This window comes from Phyllostomus discolor, chromosome 14, assembly GCF_004126475.2.
Source record: "Phyllostomus discolor isolate MPI-MPIP mPhyDis1 chromosome 14, mPhyDis1.pri.v3, whole genome shotgun sequence".
In the NCBI taxonomy this organism is placed as follows: domain Eukaryota; kingdom Metazoa; phylum Chordata; class Mammalia; order Chiroptera; family Phyllostomidae; genus Phyllostomus; species Phyllostomus discolor.
In genome coordinates, this window is record NC_040916.2 from 9751001 (window position 1) to 9768460 (window position 17460).

At 51.9% G+C, this 17460-nt stretch overlaps 2 protein-coding genes across 3 annotated transcripts in view; one reads left to right on the top strand and one right to left on the bottom strand.

Moving 5' to 3' along the window:
* HHAT (hedgehog acyltransferase) overlaps positions 1-8168 on the top strand; it is a 223980-nt gene extending 215812 nt beyond the window's left edge. Inside the window, 1 exon segment of the mRNA XM_028530785.2 lies at positions 6369-8168. Within this exon segment, the coding sequence (XP_028386586.1) occupies positions 6369-6460 (92 nt within the window). The 3' untranslated portion in view covers positions 6461-8168.
* A 4065-nt stretch (positions 8169-12233) lies between these two features.
* KCNH1 (potassium voltage-gated channel subfamily H member 1) overlaps positions 12234-17460 on the bottom strand; it is a 322441-nt gene continuing 317214 nt past the window's right edge. For both annotated transcript variants that reach the window (XM_028530771.2, XM_028530770.2), the window contains exon 11: positions 12234-16605. In XM_028530771.2, coding sequence (XP_028386572.1) covers positions 15748-16605 — 858 coding nt within the window. In that variant the 3' untranslated portion in view covers positions 12234-15747. The remainder of the gene's footprint in view (positions 16606-17460) is intronic.

Sequence of the window (17460 nt, forward strand, 5' to 3'; positions counted from 1 at the left end):
GAGGTGAGATGTGTTTTCTCTGTGGCCTGACGGCTCTCAGGAGTAGTGGGAAGCTCCTCCTATTCCTTCTGTAGACTGGCTTTGAGTCACTGGGCAACGTGGCTGCTCCATGGGCCCAGAAAGTGAGAGTCCGTCTGTCCAGCTCTAGACACCCAAGAGCCAAGCTGGGAAGGTCACGGTATTTCTCACCCCTCAGGAGAAGTGCGACCCAGCAAGGTGACGCCTGAGCAGGGGATGAGTAAGGGACAACGGGCAACAGGGAGCCAGAGCCTCTGGCTAGAAAACTTGCCTGGGTGGATGGAGGAAGGAAGCCAGCGCATTGCTAATGACAGATAAATGATGGGTGATTCAAAATAAGACTGAAGGCCAGACTGAAGTCCTTTAGACTGTTCTCCAAATAGAATCCAACCTGACACCCTGGGCCTGGGCGGTGGGCTCCGAGCCCTTCCGAAGCAGTGTGTGACTCCCAGCGAGAATGTTGGCGTAGGCAAGTGATTCCTATCTCGGAGTGCTGTGAGGATTCCCAAAGATTGTGAATGCTTTACAAACCCTGTAGTAGACAGCTTGTTCTCCACACCCTGTGGACCTGCAGACAGAGACCAAGGTGCTGGCTGACTGGGAGGAAGGGCAGGAAGAAGGCTTCTCTGAAAAGTTTGTTCATATGCTGGTCACCAGCCACTTTCTTCTACAAATGGGCGACAGTAGGATGTGGCCTTTGAGAGCCCATTAGGGCCCAGACGGCAGCCACAGGCGCAGGAGTGCTGCCCCACCCGACAGCCAAGCGAGCCTGTGAGGGGGTCACGCTGACTCCTCTCCTGTTAGGAAGGACCGGCGTGTTCCCTGGGGAGGAGATCTGTGCTGACTAATTAGTGTGCCCGAGTGGTGCCAAACCACCACTGCTGTCCTCCTCAGAGGCCCGGGGAGACCACAGGGTTGGGGCACCTGGTGCTTAGCCTGCACACGGCCGGTCCTCCTGACCTGAGGGAGAGGCAGGACTGAAGATGCATCATCATTTAAAAACGAAATGCGTCTTCCTGCACCTTCTGTTTTCATACCCTGGGGCATATATGTCCCAGGACATTGCAGCCTCCCGTAAACCTGTGATGTGCTCATGGTCTGTTGCCTTTACAAATGTTTTAAATGACTTTATCAAGAAATAATTTATGCACAATAAAGTACCTTCATTTAAGGTATGTTCCAGATGTTCGTGCCCTCGAAGGCATTCCCATAATCGAGATACAAAACGCTTCCATCACCTCCAAAGATTCCCAGCAGCCCTTTGTCACCGACCCCTCCCTCTGCTCCGGCCCCAGGCGGCCACCGACGTGCCTTTGTCACTGTAAATCAACTTGAATTTTACATAAATGGAGTCATACAGTGTGTGTTAGTTTTTCAATGGCTTCTTTTACTCAGCATAAAATTTTTTTATTGTGGTAAATTATACACAACACAGAATTTACCATCTTAACCAGTTTTACGTGTACAGGCCAGGGTGGCATTCAGTATATTCCTGTTGTTGTGCGACCGCCACCACCCTCCAGCTCCAGAAGTCTCTGCGTCGCGAGAAACGAGAAACGTAAGCTCCGTGCCCATCAAGCGTAACTCCCTCGTCCTCCTCCCGCCCCGGCCCCCGGCAGCCACCGCTGTACTTTCTGTGTCCCTGAGTCTGGCAGCTCCAGGTTCCCACATAAGTGGAAACCATGCAGTATCTGTCCTTTTGTGGCTGGCTTCATTCAGCCTAATGTCTTCAAGGTGCGCGCATGTCGTAGCATGTGTCAGAATTTCCTTTTGAAGGCCGAGAACTACTCCATGGTACGCATGCGCCCCGTGCTGTTGATCCTTTCATCTGTCACCGGACACCTGGGCTGCTTCCACCGTCGGCTGCTGTGAGTAATGCTCACAGCATTACTGTGTGTAATACTGTGTATTATTGTTGTGAACTTGAGTGTGCAAATGTCTCTCCTAGTTGCTCTTCTCCGCTCTTTTGGGTGTCTGTGTGGTAAATCTATGTTTAATTTTTTGAGAACCCCCCATGTTGTTTTCCGCTGTGGCTGTATCGTTTTACAGTGTTACAGTTTGAACAGTTTTTCACCAGACCCGCTTCTTGTTCTGATTATCCCTTCACTCCCCGGAAAACCAATTCAACGTGTCCTTTGCCTTCTCGTGGCCCTTGCACGCTGGTCATCCTGGTCATCTTCTCCTTCGCTGTCCCGAGGCTCTGCCTTTCCAGCCCCTTCACAGTGATGGAACTGCTCGGATCACGTGCAAAGTAAAACGACGCCATCACTTTGCATTAGCTGCAGCCTTCCCCGCTGTTCCGCCGGGTGCTCATTAGCCGCAGCCACTGCACACCTCACTCTCCCTTATTAACAACATCGTGGTGCAGCCGCCTAAATCTTATTGCTCCATCTATTATGCTGTGTACACACTGGTCCTCTTAATTGAATCCTTTGTGTTGTACATCCCACTTAAATGCATTTAGCTGTATCTGTCCAATGATTTGTCTTATTAACTGTATCATCTAATTTTTTACACCTGGTGTCTAAGTTGCTAGCATCCTGGTGATACTATCTTCAATGCTGTTAAAACTGTTCACCTGTTGAGGCCTTGTTAGGTCCAGGCATCAAAAGCCCACCGGGAAGCTACACACCTCATTCACTCTGGGGGCCCCACCGTGACTGCAGAGTGTGCAGGGGGCTTTGACCCTAAAGTACCCTCTCAAGAAGGACCTGTTCCTTTGACCAAGAAGTACCTTGCTGCCCCCCAGGCTTTATGATCCACATTCATGGAGCACGTGTGCGTGTGCGTGTGCGTGTGCATGTACAGGGTCAGGGCCGTGGGGATGTGGAAGTTGACTGGACGCCGCACAGTGGAAATGCTGGTGAGAAGGGAGAACGGAGAAGGACAGAGCGGGGACAGGCCATGGGGCGGGAGGACTGCAGGATGAGATGTGCTCATTTGTCAGGACGGACCTTTGTGGTGCTGTCTTTTTGGTTAACAGCCGACAAGCCTGGATGACGGCGCATCGTAGCAACCCTTGGAATGTCTCCAGAATGACAGCCTGTCTTAGTTTCTTTTCACTCCTATGATCCTGGGCTCATCTGAGCCCTGATGAGGAGGAGGCTGTGCCCCAAGCACCCCCTGCACTTCCCCCCATACACCTGAGCCACATTGGTGCCTCGTTAGCAGCCACCACAGTCTAAGATCTTGTACCTGTGGCTACCCCCGGATGGCGATGCCAGGGTCTAGGACAGGGCCTGGCACACAGCACAGGCTCAGGTGCAGTATTGGCTGCACCTGAGGTAAATATTGGCTGTACATCATGGAAGGGACTTGCGGAATCTGTCCTTTCCTTGTCATCACATACTACAACTTCAGGTCAAGAAAGGGTAAGAGGTCCTGGGCAGTTGTCTGGTACACGCTGGGGTTGCTCTTTGTGGGGGGAACACGCATGCACTAAAAAGGCCGCCTGTCTGTGTGTGTGACGGAATGCTCAGGGGGTCCTATAGCAATCCTTTGCTTTTCTGAAGCACTTTGTAAAAGCACTACCCACACTGAGATCCTCACACGCTATGATTTATTTTTGACCTCCCATTGTATAGAAGGAGAAACTGAGACCCTATTAGTATCTCTTAGTAGAGTCGGGATTGCAAGTCTCCTAACTGCTGTGTAGCTGCCTCTCTGGACAGCATGGTCACAGTGGGGAGCATTTTCAGGGCCCTGCTGTGGTCCTAACTGCACATGAGTGTCCCTCACCTCAGGGCAGTGTTGGGGACGTTTCTCCTTAGAATTCTGTGTGCTGGACGGACGCTTCCACTGGGGTGTCCAGGCACGGCTGTGCAACGCCCCAGGCCCAGCTTTGTGCAAATGAAACATCCCAACCCTCAGCTCCACAGCGGCCTCTGGGTTGTGTGTTCACCAACCCCCTGCTGATGCCTCATCCCAAGCACAGCTGAAGGTGGGGAGCACTTCCCGGACCTGGAGCCCCTTCCCTCTTCCCGCTCCCTGAGCCCACTGCCCAGCAGGTGTTAACAGGCCCCCTGGCATGTGTGTCTGAGCCACAGAGTTGAGAGAGCTGACGGCCTGGAGGCAGGGTGGGTCCGTCGTGAAGCTTGAAAAAGTATCTGACTGTGCAGTGCTGCGCAGTGCCCCCCGAGGTCGCGTGTACCGGAACCTCAGAATGTGGCTTCACTTGGAACCAGGGTGCTTGCAGGTGTAACTAATTAAGGATCTTGCGAGGAAATCATCCTGGATTGCGGGTGGGCCCTCAGTCTAAGGACGTGTGTCCTTACAAGCAGAGAGGACACAGAGAGACCAGGGAAGGAGGCCGTGTGAAGACGGGCCAGAGATTAGAGGGGCACTGCCACAGGTCAGGGCATGCCTGGGGTCACTAGACGCTGGAAGAGGCAAGGAAGGAGTCCCCCCTGGAGCCCTCAGAAAGAAGGAGGCCCTGCCAGCACCCTGATGTCAGGCTTATGGCCTCTAGAATGCATTGCTGTTATTTGAAGCCATGAAGTGTGTGGTGATTTGTTCCAGTTCCTGTCTGCTGTCAGCCAGGGGGCGGGGCATCGGGGCTGGTCCCAGAGCCAGGGCACTGGGGGTTCTCTGCTCCCCTTTCTTGCCTCGCCTTCAGGACCTGGGAGAATTCCTGTGCTGAGCCGGGCCAAGGAACAAGCTGAAAGCAGTAGGGCTTGGCCTCCCTGGTGTTGCTCCAGCCTTGTTGGAGGAAGACTTCTTTGCGCTCTCATCTCCGTTATCACTGCCTTTCTGTAGTGGCCATCGTGGGCCAAGGGCCATCACTGGACAGCACCCTTGCATCTCAGTTAGCTCAGGCTGCCGTAACAAAATACCAGACCGGGTGGCTTAAACGACAGCCGTTTATTCCTCACAGTTCTGGAAGCTGGGAAGTCTAAGATCGAGGTGCCAGCTAATTTGGGTGCTGGTAAAGACCCTCTTCCTGGCTGAAAGTCAACTGCCTTCTCTCTGTGCTCTCATCTGGTACAAGAGAGCAGGGAAGGGAAAGGAAGGGAAGCAAACTCTCTGGTATCTCTTCTGATGAGGGCACTAATCCCATCCCGAGAGCCCCGCCCTCATGACCTCATCTCACCCTGCTTCCCTCCCAAAGGCTCTGCCTCTGAGTATCAGCACACTGGGAATCAAGGTTGCAGCACAGGAGTTTGGGAGGGGGGCACAATTTAGTCCATGGGACCTTATAAAGATACTTAAGTAAGTTACTCTATCCCTCCTCATTTTACATTTGATATTTCTTCAGTTGCTCAAGGTCACGCAGCTGGCAAGCAGAGCCAGAACTTGAGCTTGTGTCTAATCCCCCTTCAGAGCCTGCACTCTTAACCGCCGTGCTGCCATGCTACTAATAGTAGCCGCTGATGGCTGGCGTGGCGAGAAGAGCCTTCCACAGTTGTAATAACCCACAGTGGCTCCCCATGCCTCCTCCCTATTCCTGCTCCTTCCCTGCCCTCCCCTCCCTGCAGGGTGGCCACATCACATGATCCCTGTTCCTTGAAGGGCCTGTGGTGTTTACACTTCCGGTGACCCCTCTGGTACCTTGTCCCGTCCCTTTCCACCTGACAAATTCTTGCTCGTCCCACACGGTCCAGTTTGCGCATGCTCTGCACACATCATTACCGGGCTTATACATATGGGTCCTAACCCCCAGTGGTGTGTGTCTGTCTGTGCCAAGCTGGAGTGGAGCACCGTGCCTTCCGCAGTGGTACCTCCCACAGCACCTCTGGCTCCCAAATGTCCCCAGTAAATGTTTGAATACGTGAAACATGTGTAAGACATGGAGATCATTAAGAAACATACTCAGCAGAAAGGGCTGTTAATTAAACGAAGAAGGATAAAGAAAAGGACATCAGATATTCAAAGTATTTGTAGAAGGAACCACTAAAAGGTGTGAGTTTCGAAAGCAAATGTTTAATTTGGGCTCCCCCGTCTGTGTGCTTACCGATGACACTGAATTCAATATAATCATTGATCATTTGATATTTACTTGAGATTTAATGTAATAATTTGAGCTTTACTATGGGTCTCATGGACTGTTCTTTTGTTATTATTAACTGCTTTAATCTTCTAAATATGTATTCTTTAAAAGCTTGTCCTTCTTCTAAACATAATTTGCATTTACGATGGCACGCCCCTCATTTGACGCTGACCTGATGGGGGTGTGAGCCTCGCCCGGCTGGCGTTCCAGTTACAGCGGACGTTGCAGGAGGCTCGTGTCTCAAGCTGTGAACCGAAGCCCGTGTTCTTTCTTAGGCTGCCTTCTCCTCGGGGGACAGGCTGCACTGGTGGGGGGCCCCACCCCAGCATTTCTAACTGCTCTCCCGTCTCCGCCCCCGCTGCAGGCTGGCCGTGGGTGACCCTCTCCGTCCTGGGATTCCTGTACTGCTACTCCCACGTGGGCATCGCCTGGGCCCAGACGTACTCCGAGAACTGAGGCCGTGGGCCCCGGCCGGCCTTGCGCTCGGCCTCCAAGGCAAATGGTGCTTCTCCCTGCCCTCACGGCCCACGATGACCTCCGAGGGGCCAGCGCTTGACCTGCTCCTCCTTTGTGGAAGTGACCTCAGTCCAGGACTGGAAGATTGAACTCTCGTAGAAAATGGACAACCGGGGTCTCCGCCGTCAGGGACACAGAGACCATCTCCCCCCACCATCCTTTTCCTGTTCAGTGAGCTGGGGCCCAGCTGTAGTGTCCTGCCATCTGCCCGTGGTGACACTGTGGTCCCCAGTGCCCAGAGGCCCTCTGGGTTTTTTTCTCCTTTACTAAGAATGAAAAGTAATGGGCATTTTTTGACTGAGGCCCAGAAATCCTGAGTGGTGATAGGCCCGTCCTTCACTGGGCAATATCTCTGAAACATTTTGGTGGCATTTCCGTGCCCCCCGTGCCCTGCAGTGTGGTCTCAGCAGGGAGGGGGCAGAGTCGCAGCCGTGTTTCTCATTACCCGGTAAGGAAGACAGAGTATGTTCCGTGACACTCCAAGGAGCCCGCACCCAGGGAGACCTGTCTTTGGAACTTCATCGTGGCGACCTACACTTGGCTGCTTGTTCCCTGGGTTTGCAGAGCAGTCACCGTGCAGTGCCCCCACCGGACAGTCCGTCACACCCACGGAAGGAAGCAGAATTTAGAAACCAGGCACAGCGCACCGCGGACAGGTGCTATCAGGCGAGTCACGAAGGGTAAGGGTGGCTTCCCGGGGCCTGCTCTCCCCGCGCAAGTCCCACCGGCGTCTTCCCACTCAGTGGTTCGCATCCAGTGCTTTATACTGTTTTGGTTTTGTTTTCAAATAAAGTGGAGCTTTTTCTAGCACATAAGTCACTTTTTTGTAGAATGGTTTTAAATATTTTTTGAGGAAAATGTTTAACCACACTTACATAACTCTTAATTCCTCATTCCTCTGGAAAGGTGCGACAGGCTACTAATTGCCTCACGTGGCAGATAATTCAGAATGCTTGTTTGGCTTTCGGTTTGGGGATTTTTTTTTAAAGCAATGGGGGCAGGGGTAAGTGAACAAACTTTTTAAAATTTGAATCTGTAGTGTGCCCGATGATGGGAGAACTTAAAACATCTCAAGCACATGACTGGGACCGTCTTGGGTTCCCTTGGCCCTGGTCTGTGTCAGACTGTCTCACACTGGTGATCTGTTACTGTGTGCTGCTGGCCATGGTGGTTAACTCAGTGCGATGTAAACTCTCCGAATGCAGGGCCGGTCATTTTGCTGATGTTCTTTCTTCCGAGCCACTCTGTGTGGATGGGGAGCGAATGCAGAGGACCTGAGCGGGCAGCAGCAAAGGGCAGAGGCCACAGAGGGCCGGCAGAGCAGGGCAGCAGTGGCCTTGGCAGCTGGCTCAGTAAAGGAGACATGGGCCGGTGATTCCAAGGCGCCGGGCGTTTTTAAGGAGGGCACGAGGCTGGGGAAAGAGTGAGCCCTCGGATGAATACAGTGCCACCTCATGGACTGGCGCTGATTTGGGACTTGTGGTCTGTCCGAGGGAGTGTGGCTGAAGGGGCAGGGCTTTCCAAGGGGGACAAAGAGGGAGCGTGAAGATGATTATAAGGAAGTGTATGTACATGTATAAATAATAGAAAAGATTCTGAACTCTTCAGAGACACCATTTATATAAGTTTATTCATTCATTAACCTGTACTGGAATATGTGGGGTCCAGCAGAAGTAAGGCCTGCTTGAGTGTGGTTGGTAGGGTAATAATATGGACGTAATAATGTATAGTTTTAATTTGAACATTTCACCCAAAATGTCATAAGGCACGCTTGAGAGTGAGACGTATGATTCTGTAAGAAGGGGCATTATTTGAGCCGTACCCTGTCTTGGAGAGTAATAACCCTGAGCTGGCTTTCAGCTACGGTCTGATTGGAGTGGTTCCCAGGAGGCAGGAAATGATGCCTGCTCAGCTGTGCACTTGAGGACTCAGTAACCGGTATGCCGATCATCCGGGACCCTTGTTTTCTTCCTCCAGCTTCTTGCTAATCCCCAAATACCACGTGAAGATGATGGTATCTTTCTCTTCGTGCACAAGAACTAAAATCTCGGAGCTGCTCTAACGGAAAGACTTGAGGAGCCCGGGCAGCCAGAGCAGCTCCAGCTGGGGAACTTCTGACACGCCACTTTTCGCATCATCGGCCCTGGGCAGCCTCAGGCTCGGGGCTGGGAAACAACTACAGAAGGTCCAAGGTCACTCCCAGCCCCAGGACCCTCTGACCCCAGCCCAGCAAAAGCCAAAGAGCTCCAGGCATGATGGCCAAGACGATCCCCAAGGAGGCAAGCGAGATAGCTGAGGGACAGCCACATCTTAAGTCACTTCAACTAATTCTTAGGACCACACGAGAGATCTAGCAGTATTGTATTATTTCTTCAGATTCATTTGCTTGAAGTGACCATAGAAAACCCTTCATTCTATTCAAGACTGCAGACCTAGCAAAAAATTATGTACCAATCTGTATAGTTGTATAATGATCTATACATTGGGAGAGTAGTAATTTAGTGGGAGGGGATTCCCCTTAGAGATATTGCTACTGCTCACTTGCTTATTTAAAATAATAATATAATTGTTGACTAAGTGTAAGAAGTTAGCCATAGTATAACGAGTTTGTTTTCTAGCAAACGTATCCATTCCACAGGGCCGGCTGTGGGGAACTCGGGGAACCCCCCTGGGGCCGGCCTTTCTGCACCCGCTGGGAAGCTCTCTAGGGCCTTTTCTTCAGGGAAACTGTTTTATTTTAAAACGAAGCAACAAAATCTCTCTTCTTCTAATAGTGGAAACCCATCTGTCACCCAGAGTATATCCCTTGGCTCTGCATTACTAGTCCTTTTGACTAATTATAAAGATTGTATTCACAAGAGTTTTTTTGCCCTCCATCGAGGTTATCTAAAGAATGCAATGTTTAGTTTAGTGCTTTATTAGATGGGACCTTTACAATGAACATCAGTCATGTGGAATTTTAAGCAATATTCCCTTCCATTATTCTTATTATGCTTTTCTGCGGTGTCATTAGATAATAGGGTGTGGCCTTATGAGATCAAGCAGAGTCCTGCCGGTCAAAAGCAAAGTGTGGTTCGTGAAACGTGGCCCGCTGGTGTTAAAAGAGAGCTCGGGTTGGCAGTGCTGTGGAGGACTTGCCGTGTGTGAGAAGCAACACCCACTAAAACCACAGCACGGCCGCAACAGTGCTGGTGCAGGGGACCCGCTAGCCGGGGCCGAGCAGCTCCCTGCCTTCAAGATTGCGAGACCACCAGTGAGTTAAGCACACATCCAACTCATGCTGTGGACACGGAGTCACGACCTTTCTGGAAAGGTCCAGTGTTTACACTGTGTTATAAATGGTGGGAAAGCATTCGTGTCTTGTACAGATCTCAATCCAAACCATTAAAAATAAAGTTCAAGTCTAAGCAGAGGGCGGTTTCAGATATGTGTTAACTCAATGTGTCATCCCACAATTTTCCAGCGATGCCTGGTTTTGAAGACACCTCTGTACCCTGGTAGAGCAGACACAGCTCTATTTTGAGATCATCTTGCAAAGCAAATTCACAGTTGTTACCTTGCTGGGTGGTACTTTGACACACACTCTTGGTGTCTCTAGAATTTAAGTTCTCCAAAAACCAAAACCGTAAGTGCTTCTAAATTAAGAGCTTGTCAAGCTCCGGAAAGAAATAGAAGTACCATCCTTGTTCTGTCATTGTAGGTCAGAACACCCAGTTGAGATCATATAAGAAAAGGCAAAACTAAGCATCATGTATAAAATAGTTTATTACCATAATAAATAAAATTAAACTTTTTTTTTACAAATATCATTTGTGCTTGTTTAAAAATGTTGGAGGGGAATATCACCAATGGAGGGGCCCACGTGTTCCTCTTCACATTCCCGAGTTGCAGACATACAGGGGAGTTCCTGGCAGCGTCCTCCGCTGGCCACAAAAATAGTGTCGGCTCATTTGCACTTCTGTTTATTCATGCTCATTTGGACAAGGTGACAGATGCAAAGGAAAAAGAAAACCCCGTGAAGGATTTGGCAGGACTCAGTGGAAAGAGGGTTAGTATAAGGAGAAGTCCCAGAGTGACAAACTACTTGGGAGCAGGTGTCCTTGCGGTGTTGGCAGAATGTTGGCTGTGGACCGTCCAACTGACACACAAATACAGTGTCTGAATAGTAAGAGAATACATTCATTGGGGGATTGCATCTTTCTTGACATAAAAGCGGTCCATATCCTGACACGAGATCCGGGAACTTCTCATTGTACAACGAATGGACCCAGAAGTCACAGAGAAAGAGACAATGGTTCTAAGGAAAGTTTCATGGCCGGCCGGGGGAGCGCCCACCGGGTCCGGCACCTGCAGGTAATTCAAGTCCAGTTCTAGAGGTTCCAGAAAAAGTCTGATAGGCTCCCATGAAAATGAAGTTTCACGTGAAACTAATTTAAGCTTCAGGCAAATTCACATTGATTCTTTTCATTTGTGTGGATGCGGGTGGGATGGGAGTGAAAACTTCTCCACGTGAACTCCTTGGTTCCTGGAGGAACGGTGGTTTCTCTGACGGCTGCAGTCGGTGCTGAGGAGACTGTGGCATCCGCCCCACCGGAGGGCACAAGAGCTGGTGAAGGTAGTCCTTACCGAAGCGAGCGAGAAGGCAGTGCAATGATTTACACAGAGAAGAGGCTGTCCGGGGGCCCGAGTGCCCGCGGTGGGCCTCCTGTTTAAGCAAACTATGTGAGGAGGGAGGGAGGGGCAAAGAGTGTTGGCAGCGCCACCACAGCTGGAGTTCCATTCAAGGGTCTTAAGGCTAAACATCTTTATTGCAAAACACTGTACAATCTGTTCATCGAATGCACATCGGCTTGTGTCACCACCAGGGCTCCCAAAATTTCCCAGAAGGCGCCTGTGCCGTAAGGTGATCAACGCAATAAGGGGAGACGAGGCTCCTTCTGTGCCTGGTGTTCCTAAGGCGTTTGTGTAGTCCCCACAGAGACCTGGACAACACTTGGACAGCTGGCTCTGTCAACCTAAGTAGAGAGGCAAGCTCAGAACTGTCAAAGGAGATGAGTTCTCAGGAATAGCAGAGGAACTGCAACTCAGGACTCGCCTATAGTTTCCTACAGGTTGCTTGTCCCTAACTGCAAAGGAAACGACCTCCAAGGGACAGTGACCCTTGGAATGCCTTCAGAATTGAGCAGGGTACCCTCACTGACCCCTTGGTGCTCACTGCTTTCGCGAGTCTCCCTTGCTTCTGGTTTGGGGGGTCTCCTCTTGGATTCTGGGGTCCTACCCTTTGGTTGAGCTCCACTGCTTTATTCAGAGCCTGTTCAAATGCTTTGTTCTTTCTGTCTCAGCGTTCATCCTACTCACTCGTTTTCTTGTTTAGGAGTGCGCTATAATTTTGGTATAATTACTTTAGAATTTTTTAAAGTAAAAACTAAAAATAATATCAGTGGTCTTGGGTCCTCCAGCAAATAAATCTATCAAAGTGCTTGCCACCTCCTTATGAAAGACTTGATCTCCAAAGCAAAAAGACCCCAAGAGAGGATAAATTGATCACGGAAAGACCAGGTTGACAGCCAACTGCCAGGAAAATTTCTGTGTGACAGGAGATCCCTGGTCATGAGTCAGACAACAAGGGCAAAGGCCATCCTTGAGAAGAAAAGTGTATCCGTGAAAGGCACAGTCCCAGTAAAACGAAATACAACTCCCAATCCTGAAAGCACCCCCTTCAGACTATTTAGGAATTTTTTTTGGCTCTCAAGAAAATAAATGGGGTTTATTCCCAGTCACCTAAATGCTCAAAGGGTGGCCCTCCTTCAGGGACTCCAGCTGGCTTTATGTTAAAAAAGTGTATTTTTGCTTTGTGTGCATTTTTGGCACAACAGGCCAACCTTACTAAAGGTGATCAGTGGTCATTATGAGGACTTCGCAATACCCCTAAACTTTTCTCCGGAGTAAATTAGAAGATCACAGTAATTGAACTAAAGAATCTAAATGAGAAAACGATTTTCATTGGTACCTAGAGGCTTCTAAACAGTCAGGATTCTAAAATTGCCTCCACACAATACTACAGATAAATTAAATGAAGAAAATAACTAAAAAAAGGTTTAAAAGCATTTGAAGCCGCTTCCTTGGCAGCACAGCCCAGCCCCTTTGCTCTACCTCCTCCACAGCTACCTTTGCCCCATTCTAACCCCTTCCTTTAGCAGAATGTCCCTTCTCCTCTAGTGCTAAAACCTTACCCACTAAGCCTGTTAAAATGCTCCCTTGTATTAGGTCTTTGGAGGATACCACTAAACACATTAATTTCTTACACCCTATGGACTGAAGCAGAACTTAGAGCCATAGTAGATTTCCCTGTGGTAACTGAAGGTCCTCATAGGTTTGCTGAAGAATTCAATACTGTAATTCAAAGGTATCACCCTGGCACCCCTGCTGTCTATCGGTCGGTGCACGTGCTTGCTGGAGAGCACTGCATGGCCAGCTTCCAGTGGCAGGCTCAGTGGGTGGGGTCTGAAGCTCACAGTCTTTGCTCAGGAGCCCAGAGCAGCATTTAGGCAAGAATAGGCAGTTAGCCCAAAGCATGAAAATGAAAGAAGAGAAGGTTTGGCTCATTTAAAAAATGTTTCTTTTTCCCAGAGAATACAGTTACAGCAAAAGTCCCTAAAATCCTTAGATAGAGGACAAAAGCACGTCTAGCCACACTGTCACTCACACAAGCACGTGTCATGGGCCCTGTGACCTCGAGAGGAACAGATCCAGGCTTCCGGTCAAGCCCAGTTTGGATCCTAAGAGTCAGTTGTAGGAGAATATTTGTGAAGCTTTATCCTCTGCCTCTCGACCCAACAAGTCTGGACTTCAGTGCCTCACGCATCAGTGTCTGTGCCCCTCAAACCCAGACGGGGGTTCATTTCTGAATAGACACCTGTGCCCCTCAGGCAGAGACGAAGGGAAGTGGACGGGCCTGGCCACACTGGCCTGCAGGGTGCTGGGGGGCGGGGGCAGAGCCTGTCATCAAGTCCCCGGGGAGCTGGGCGGGAGCTTCTGAAGCTGGACCGGAGAGTCATTAGGGCCCTTGCTTGCTCTGTTTTAAATGTAGCAGGTTCAAAACTTTGGAAGTCAGTGAAGGAGCACGTTTAAGGAAGGCAGACTCGAGGGGAAGCTGGTAGATGGGATTCTAGATATTTTATAGCCCCTGCCTAAGGACTAGTTGGCAGCTTCTCAAGATAAAGACAGGGAAGGCCCATGGCTTTATCCAAAATCACAATCACGCCTCAGCCTCAGGAAATTTCACTTCCCCTTCCTTGTTTGCTTCCATCTGGGGCTAAGTCTAACCATTTCTCAGCCTTAGGTAGTCTGGGGCCACCCCAAGTGGGAGGCTACAAGGGTGTGCAGGGCCTCAGGGGAAGGCACCTGGCCTCGGCCTCCAGACTTTGCTCCCCAGGACCAACCCCGAGAGCCAGGAGATGACAGTCCCACTCCACACAGACAAGGGAGGGCCAAGTCCTGGGTCCTGCCATGGCCACTGAGCAGGTGGGGGGGGGGGGGGTGGGCCCAGACAGCAGGCTTTCCGAAACACTGAATATCTTTGGTAGGAAAGGTCCCAACCTGTCAGGTCCCCCTCAGAACGAGGGAAATCAGCACTAGGTCCAGACTCTGCAGCAAAGCAATGAGCGCCAGGCAGAGGTGGTCAGGGTGGGGCTGCTGCAGCATAACACGTGTACAAGGTCAGTGCCGGGACGGTTCCCTGCTGTCGCTGCGGTCCAGACCATCTGCACCCCTAACTGCACTCTCTCAAAGCAGAGTTCTTAGAACTGAGCTTTCAACCTTCAGGTCTTGTCAACTTTTAAGAGTCTGATTCCTCTCTGCAGGCGTACACCTGGGTGAGCTCCGCCTCGCTTAGGAGAGACCTCTGATCTTTCCTCAGGCACCATTGAAAGACACCCGAGCACACAGATGACCAAACCCTGGGTCAGAAGAGGCATCCCCAGCACTGTGGCAGAGGCTACCCCATGATCACGGTTCTGAGCTTGGACCCTCCCCCTGGACCATAACTGCTCCCCATCAGGTTACCAGACAGCTGGAAAACCCAGTGCCTCCCTCTCTTTTTCCAGCTCCTGAAGCGAGCACATACAATCATGACCCTGTGATTTGTCACGGTTTCTCTTGAAGTCCTACTGACGTTAGTAGGAGGTAAAGAGATGAGTTTTAAAATAAGGCCAAGCCTGGCTCCCACATGTCCTATAGGGACTGCATGCTGTGAACAAAATACAAACTTCTGAAGGGCGACCCCATCGAGAGTTATAAACATAGCACTTGCTACAATCATTTTTCTGAGGTTGTGTGTGTGTGTGTGTGTGTGTGTGTCTGCTTTGCTAAGGAAGCAACTCCGGGCTCATTGCCCTTCCTGTCGATGCCCCCTACCCTGAGGATTGCCACCGGAGCACGTGGGGAGAGGCTGGAGAGGCTGGGAAGGAAAAGAAGCAGAGGGGCCTGTGTGATGAGGCCAGTGGCACGATGCCATCCCGTAGAGCGAGCTGCGGAGAATCTCCGGATCCCAAGGGCCCCTCTCCAGCTCTTGCACGTGGCTCACGTCTTTGGGGAAAGGAGACCCGAGGGTTCCGGGCCCTCAGCGTCTATGGGAGGCACCCACAGCACCTCGGCTGCTTTCCGGCTTTAGCCACCGGAGCCAGAAGTTGAAAGGCTCTGCCCTCCCTGTCCCTCAGGCTCCCCTTGTCCCGAGCTTGTTACAAATGACGACTGTAGGAAAATATACGGTGAGGTCAGACGAAGGCTGTACAAGGACAGGGAATGCTAGGAAATCCCTGGGCCCATCTCCGTCTTTGGGGGCCTTGGCAAAGGAGCCCAGCATGGTATATACGTGAGGGGTTCTGGGTGCTCCCCCACCAATATCCAAATGGCTGCTGCTCTTTCCTGATAGTTTTCATCTTTTACAAATATCATGGCAGTAAAAAATTAAAAATGAAGGGAAACACCCGTAGACAGCATGCCCCCTCTTGCGAGACTGTGCAGAGGCAGTTCCGTGGCCGCTGGCATCGGCGGGGGCTGCACACTCGCTTCCCACGGCTTCCAGAGAGAGAGCGTGAGCCTAAGCAACTGGTCCCACTCGGGCTTCTGTCAGGAAAAGCCTACTCGGAAGGTGGTTGGTCATGTAGGTGTGTGTGGTGGGGTGTTGCCTGGGTGGGGTGGCGGGTTTCCGTCTATGAACGGGCCTCTCAGCTCGCTCCAAAGACATCTCTCTCTGATTCCGGGGACTGGGGCCTGGATAGCTCAAACAGCTCCTGCGGAGACTGAGAGGATCTTCTGGAAGTTAATATCCTGAGAATCTCGGAGAGCTGCTTCTCGATGTTTGTCATTTTGGCGTTCAGGGCCTTGATGTCCTCCTTCAGCTCGTGTTTCACCTCCAGCAGGGTGGCCTGCAGCGTCTGCTCCGGGATGGGGTAGAAGGAGTGCTTGACCTCTGCCAGGACGGGGCTGCGGTCCTGGGGGCTCCTGGCCTCACTGACGTTGTCCAGGCGCAGGTCGCTCTTGGTGATGCCGCTGTCGCACGAATCCGTCTTCTTCAGCGTGGCCTCCCCTGATGCCTTGGTCCTCTCGGGGAGCGTCTCCATGGACTCGGCCTTGGACACCTTGTTCCAGTCCTCGCCCTTCCCGCACGCATCTTTGAAGCGGGCCCAGCCCTTGCGCTTGGCGCAGTCGCCCGCCTTGGCGCCCTGGCACTCAGAGCCGGGCGCGTGCAGCTTGGCGTGGTCCGACACGCCCAGCCCCGCGGGGCAGGCCGCGGGGAAGGGCACGGGCGTGGCGGGGCTCTCGCGCACGGTGACCACGCTGGCCTTCGCCAGGCTGTGGTTGGCGGAGGCGTGCTCCGCGAGGACGCTGCCCTTCTCCACATCCAGGTCGTCCAGGTCCCGGCCGCCCCTCTCGGCCGCCAGCCTGGCCTCCTTCTGCTGCCGGAACCGCTGGAAGAGCCTCCGGACAGGGTGGTCTGGCGGCAAGATCAGGGGGGCCTCATTCTTCCGTTTCATGCGCTCTTCCTCCTCCCGCTTCACGTCGCTGATCTTCCGGAACACGATCTGGAGGGAGACAGAAGGACACGCCCTGTTAACTGGCCACTGGGCCCCTCTGCGGGTCACAGTTCTGGGCTCCCAGTCCCCGCCCCCGCGGGCGGGGGCTCACAGCCCCTTCGCATCCCTGCCGAGGCCTGCCGGGGCTCTTCTCCGCGACCACCTTCTCTTTCCTTTTCCTAACACGCTTCCCATCAGCATAAATGGACTCTTGCTGTGTCCTCTGCAAGAGAAACAAACCCCCAACCGCTCCACCCCCACATGCCAGGAAGCTGGAGCTACCCAGAGGCCTCCTCCTGGAGACTGTGCTGACCTCTGAGACTCTGAGCTGGGCCCTATTTGACTGATCCTTGCCTGCAATTCAACTTCCCATGACAAACTCAAAAAATCATTTTTCTGACCCCATCTCAGACCTAATGCATTAGAATCTCTGGCTGGGAAGCCCTTGAATCTGAACTTCAAAAGCTCCCCAGGTGATTCCGTTGCACGTAAGTTTGAGCGTCTCCCTCTAAACCACACTCCAGGGCGAGGAAGCTCGGCTTCAGCCCCAGGCAGGGCTGCAGCTAAGACTGCCATCCGCACATTGGACCCTCAGTGAACGGGGCTGGCTGGGCGAGGTGAAAGCTGGTCTCACAGGGAAGCCCTCCTCGTCCTCATGGGGCTTACAGGAAGGAAGGCCCGTGCCCTTGCCCACGAGCTTGCACACGAGTTTGCCTATGAGCTTGTCCTAACAATAACAACACCGGGCAGTGCCTCGCAGCCTGTAACTCACTTGATGTGGCTTCAGGTTTTCCTTACAACAGTGCCACCCAGGTCCCCGGGACACATTATTTACCGCCCCCGTTTCAGAGAAGAGGAAATCAA